The 6,232-nt window shown below is 42.5% G+C and overlaps 2 protein-coding genes across 2 annotated transcripts; both read right to left on the reverse strand.

Moving 5' to 3' along the window:
• Positions 1 to 3,097: 3,097 nt before the first annotated feature.
• LOC135311798 (patched domain-containing protein 3-like) lies at positions 3,098 to 4,014 on the reverse strand. The gene is given in 3 exon segments (XM_064441826.1): positions 3,098 to 3,335; positions 3,337 to 3,688; positions 3,969 to 4,014. Coding segments are annotated over 3 exon segments (636 nt in total).
• Positions 4,015 to 4,331: 317 nt separating this feature from the next.
• On the reverse strand, positions 4,332 to 5,990 carry LOC104044695 (patched domain-containing protein 3). Its single transcript, XM_064441827.1, is given in 5 exon segments — positions 4,332 to 4,656; positions 4,658 to 5,012; positions 5,015 to 5,061; positions 5,063 to 5,297; positions 5,930 to 5,990. Coding segments are annotated over 5 exon segments (1,023 nt in total).
• Between the last annotated feature and the right edge of the window lie 242 nt (positions 5,991 to 6,232).

Consider the following 6,232-nt stretch of genomic DNA (forward strand, 5'->3'; position numbering starts at 1 on the left):
TGCATTCCCAGGGCTCAATTATGCCAGAATTCTGCCATCAAGCTTAATACAATGAAAATTCAAACTTCCAGTGAAAGACGTGGCCTGTTCTTTCTGGCTGCTTCCTACTGTGTGATGACCTGAGTCAGCTGACATGTCACAACAGTTTTCTAAATCTCGATCCCTTAAACTGGCTTTGAAAATAGAGCAATCAAGCCATTGGTAGCTGTCTGCTCTCTTGATCTACTCGGAAACCTTTCTTAGAAGCAAGTAGAGCTATTTTTACTTCTAAAACATGGCGAAAGAACAGGGTGAGAGGTGCAAGTACTCACTTCAAGTAGGCTGCTCACTCTATTTCCCTCAGAAGGAGATTTCTCTTTTTTCCAAGAGCATGACTGCTGTTCCTTCTGCCTAGTACTTATTAAGATGCTTTCCTCTGGTGTTGGCCAACATGAGTGCATCATCTGCTCCTTTGGCAGCTTCAGAATCTGTATCTGTATTCTGTATCTGGCAGATACAGAAATGTTTGTATCATTTGCCATAAGAAAAGCAACAGCATGGACACTGAAATATTTAATGGGAGAAGTGAGGACTCTGTTGCATGGGGTTGGGGTTTTTTGGGTTTGTTTTATTTTTCTTAAACATAGCTTTGTGATTAGTGCCCTGCCCTGGAAATCTAATGCTGCTGGCGGTAGTACTGAGTCAGTGCTGTACCATGTGGGCTGCAGCAGCACTAGGTTGTGACTTCCACCTCCGGACTGCACTTCTGAGATTGATACTAGTTTTCCATCTTTGACTACTATTTTGAGAACTGCTTCTCCTTTTGTGGGCAAAACTTGCTCTTCAGCTCTGGAGTTTTGCAAGACCTGTAATTTTTTAATAAACATTTACCAATTATTACAGAGCTACTTTCACAATAGAATATTCAGCTGCCCTTGTGTTGTAACCAACACACCCAGATTTGGTTTGAGTATCTTTCCAGGTAGGAAGGTTCCATAGAAAAACTGGAATAGGAAGGAAACATAGCATTCCTTGGAGTTTGCAGGAACATTCAGGATACCTTTTGCAAAGAACTTCATACAAAAATTCTGAGGAGGCCATAGGTAGAGGAATGGGTGGTAGGGCGATTGGTGGTTTTATTTGTTTTGTTTTGATCTCCACAAAGCAAAATGCCTATTGCTCTAGGATATAGGGATAAAAGTAGGTATGGAAAGACGCATCAGCTGAAGTGCACTTCTGGTTTTTGGGGGAGTACTTACTGTGCATAAAAACAGCTTAGTGCTTGATTTCACTTTGGTTTTACAAAGGGATACATGATGAGTCTTAATGATGACTATAGTTGTTCCTCTTCAGAACATCTCTCTAAAGGTTTTATTTTCATCCATCACTGTAGTATCTGAGCAGCTAACATAAAGTAGTATTCATCTATTCATAGCAAAGTTTCAGGGAAACTCCATGTGGTCTCTGGCACTTCCCCCATTCCATTCCCCCCCCCCGCCCCCTGTTTGAGAGGGCATGCACAGAATCAAAATTTTTTGGAGAAGTTTTGGGGTTTGATTTTTGTTCCCTTTTTTTGTGGTAACTTGGTAAATAACAGCTTTTGGACAGAAAATTTCCAGTGTTTTTTGATACATACTTTTGTTGCATTTCCAGATTTAGCCAATACTCAGTAACTGGTCACACAATTTCTGCTTTGCTGTCAGTGATTCATCTTGAGCTTTGCTATGTAGCTTTCATAGTGATTTCAAATGGAAACCAATTCAATGCCTGTAGACTGTGATTCACTGCTCTGAAAATTCTGTATCAGTACTATGTCCTGGAAGTTAATTTTTGAGTGACTTGTCTTCCAGTCTGTTGTCCCCGTTAAACAGAGACATCATGAAGGAAGTAGAAGGATTCTGCCCTGTCTGCTGGGTCTCATGCAGCTGGTCAGAAATCCACACGGAACAGAGGCAGACCCTGGCTTTGTCACACTTGCTGCATCTCTCAGAAGAAACACTCCACAGCTGCAGATTTGGACTGAATGGTTTGATAACTCCTGCACGGATTTTTCCAAAATTACAAATATCAGTCACCATCATTCATTTGATTTCCAACAGGTAGCTCATTAAATTGACAGTAACTTATGTACTGTATTTTCATCCAGTGTAACCCCTACAGGTTTAAGACTACCTCATACACACTTAGCTCTTATTCAGTGAAAGCTCCTCTGCCCTACTGACATGTCACAGGATGAGTTGTCACTGATGAACACAATAGAATTTATGGGTTTATAGGTTTTGGACTAACAGCTTAAAGCTGAGTTACTTTTTCTCTTTGTCCTGAATCAAGGTGTGATTCTTTCTAGTGAACCCTTGCCCTGTCATGTCATGGCACAGCATCTTCCATGGTGGTTACCCAGGAGGTCCACGGAAGTTCAATCACCTCCACCATATCCCTTCGCAAACTGCAGCCAACAGAAGCTACATGCAATCTTCTTAAAGCTACATGATGTTTAATCTTCGAGAGAAAACAGGACACCAAGAAAAGAAGGATTTGAAATTAAAATGTGAGTCAGTTTGTCTTCCCTAAGGGTTTCTTGTGCTGCATTAGGAGCCTAAGCAGACCTCGTCTCCTGAAGATTTATGAATCATTGCAGTCTGAGGCAGTTCTGACTCCTTGTAATCATGCTGTAAAACCTCCAGGTTTGAGCCTTCTGGGAGAAAATTTTTTCAGGCTTAGCATTGGGACGAGTTGCAGCATCAAGGCAAACAGGCAGGAGATGCAAACCAGTGGGAGTTACTCTTCCCTCCTGTGTACATTGCCTGTCAAACCTGTAACGTAGTCCATTAAGGTAATGTGGTGGTCAGTGTTTATAATAATTCTAATACATTCAGCAAGTAAGTCACAAAAAAGGGTTTAACATTAAAGTGTTGGTCAAACACACACAAAAATGAGAAATGCAAATCCATTCTGTGTGTTTTCATTTCTTCTTCTGTTACTTTTCTTGCCTGGCTTTTCTGAAGCCTTTGCTTCCCTGTCATATTTATTTTTCTGTTCTTCATGTCTTATATTCTCTGAAAGTCACTGCATTTTAATGTACATATAATAAATACATAATCTATTACATTTAACTTAGTTACAGACAATCTTTATGATTTCTAAACTTAAGCTCTAGCTTTTTAGATTTGGTATTGCGGGGTGATCTGCCAAAGTTTCTAAAAAAGGTTAAAACCAGAATAAAAACAAGACTCTGAAGAGCCCCAAACAAAATCTTGAAAAATGTCCTAAAGATGTAGGCTTTTGCTGCAGCCAGGACAACTACTCCTAACATAGTAGAAACTGCAATATCAAGTAACCTAGCAGGGACAGAGCTTTGCCCTTTTACTGGCTCATGACTCTCCACTCGTAACAGAGACATAGGTAATACGAGCAGAAAAATCTGAAAACCCTGTACAAATTACCAGGCTGATCATGGATATGGAATCTAGACTGATGTTCCAAAACGTCACGAAACCAGCAAGACCAATTATAGCAGAAGCTATAGCAAAAGTCACCCACAAGCAACATGGTGGGTTGGGAGTAAGCAAAACAGAGACAACGAGCATTGCCCTGACAGCGACTACAACGTTCTGAATGGTGTTCTGCACTGTTACCAGGTACTGATCATAGTAGGTGAACACTGGGTGGTACACCATTAGTGGAATACTGCACCACTTGGCTGTCTCTCCTAACTGAGAAGATCAGTTGAACATGAGCCAACAGTGTGCCCTGGCAGCCAAGAGGGCCAACCGTGCCCTGGGGTGCATCAAGCACTGCATTGCAGCCGGCCGAGGGAGGGGATTGTCCCACTCTGCTCTGCACTGGTGCAGCCTCACCTCAAGTGCTGGGTGCAGTTTTGGGCAGCACAGTGCATTAAGGATATAAAGCTTCTAGAGAGTGTCCAGAGGAGGGGCACAAAGTTGGTGAAGGGTTTAGATGAGAAACCATATGAGGAGCGGTTAAGTCACTTGGTTTGTTCAGTGTAGAGAAGAGGAGACGGAGGGCAGTCCTCATCGCGGTCTGCAGCTTCCTCACAAAGGGAGGAGGAGGAGCAGGCGCTGATCTCTTCTCTCTGGTGACCAATTGTAGGGCCCAAGGGAATGTCAGGAAGATGTTCCAGGGGAGGTTTATGTTGGATATTAGGAAAACGTTCTTCCCCCAGAGGGTGCTGGAGCACTGGAACAGGGTCCCCGGGGAGGCAGCCGCAGCACCAAGCGTGACGCTATTCAAGAAGCACTTGGACAATACCCTCAGAGATATGCTGTAATTCTGGGGCTGTCCTGTGCAGGGGCAGGAGTTGGACTTGATGATCCTTGTGGGTCCCTTCCAACTCAGGACATTCTAAAATTCTTCTCATCGATGGCTGAAGTAGTGTTCACCATCTGGATGAAGAAACGTGAAGCTTCTATTTTATCCGGAGTCTTGTTAATGCCCCAGTCAAAACTGGGAACAATTTGGAACAGTCTAGGTAAGTTACTAATGAAAAGAATCTTACTGCTAATACTTAACAAACCACTTTTGGCAAGTCTTGTATATACTCTCAGCCATGACTCTGAGAGGTTCTTATCTACATAGGAAATGTCCTCTAAATTCTGCGTGCAGTTCTCCATGCCAAGACACACAGCATCATTCCAGTAATCTACACTTTCAGTAATGAACCATGACCCTGGGTCTATATGCTGAGACGTATTTGTCATCATTGCAATAGTATGAAATAATGTAAGAGCCATCACTCGCCAGATTTTGAAGATCAATGCATTCCCTCATCTGAGTACATCCATCAATACTGCCAGCCAAATATGCTGTGTACAGCAACACTACAAGTAGCTTGATCCATTCATTTGTAAAAACAAAAGGACCATAATACTTTTTAAAGAATATGCTCACTGGATGTTCACTTTCTGGCTGAGATGACTGCCTAGAACAGTTGCCTATACAGCAAGCATTGTACAAGCAGGTCTTCTGAGCCTGACCTTTACCTACTCCCACAGGCATACAATTTAGCCAGTGCGGTTTCCTTGCTTCCTTTTATAATTTAATACAATAATTGCCCCAAAGAATGGTGTATATATAGCAGACAACAAAAGCAGTGCCTCTATAGAGGCAAAATGATCTCATGGATGGAAAAGCAGTGCAGATGCCAATGAAGAAGGCCAAAACATCTGAGAGTGATGATCCTCACAGAAAGTGCTGCTTCCATGTCTCAGCCAACTGAGGTTTAACACCGGATTTCTCCTTTTTCCTTGAACTTTGTTCCCAGGAAGTGATCATTATGAGCATGTCATCAATGCCAACTCCTGCAGGAGGAAAAGTTAACACCGCATTGCAAATGGCAGCTTCCACTAACACCCATCAAAAGTACAAAATGCATCACATTTAAGTCTGCATAAAATTTTGAAAAAGAAAGTTAGGGTATTAACATTGCTTTAGTGCTGATGCAAGTTAAACAGATACAGGAAAACAGATCCTTTGTATGTAGCTGAATTTATTGCATTTCAGAAACTCCTGGTGACCTGATGGGTTGTGGATCCCTCACCCTACTCTGCTGAAGGACTGAGCACACCTAGTCCACCTGTGACAAGTGTGTTGTATCTGCTGTCCAGGTGTCCAGTGATTGCATAGATTTAAATACATCACTGATTCTGACGCTCAACTATCCTTATTACTGGAAGTGTCCCCTACTATCTCTAGAATCTCATCATTATCACTGCAGCAAATTAGACCGATAATGTCTTGCTCTGTGTTCAGCAGGCAGGGAGAGCAGTTGCTACCACATGGGAGAACAGTGATCCCACTTTTCCAGTGACTTGCCTTTTTATGCTCTTGCTCTCCACTTACCTTCTCTCCAGTTTATCTTTGAGCATTTATTCATTATTTATTGTTCATTTATCTTCAAATTTATACTGATGTGCCTGCATATATTACCTACCAGAGTCCTGGGAAACCCTGCCAGAAGGACTGGGTCCTGGGCTAGAGGTACCACCATCCATGAGTCAGTATAAAGTACTGGCCGTTTTTCTCATTCAGCGATGTCTAAGGCCAGCTGGATGGCCTTTACCTCTGCAAACTGACTTGATTCACCTTCTCCTTCAGCAGTTTCTGCGACTTGCTATATAGGACTCCATACAGCAGCCTTCCATCTCCAGTGCTTTCCCACAAGGCGACAGGACCCATCAGTGAACAGAGCATATTGCTTCTCATATTCTGGCAGTTTGTTATACAGTGGGGCTTC

This window comes from Phalacrocorax carbo, chromosome 2, assembly GCF_963921805.1.
Source record: "Phalacrocorax carbo chromosome 2, bPhaCar2.1, whole genome shotgun sequence".
Classification (NCBI taxonomy): domain Eukaryota; kingdom Metazoa; phylum Chordata; class Aves; order Suliformes; family Phalacrocoracidae; genus Phalacrocorax; species Phalacrocorax carbo.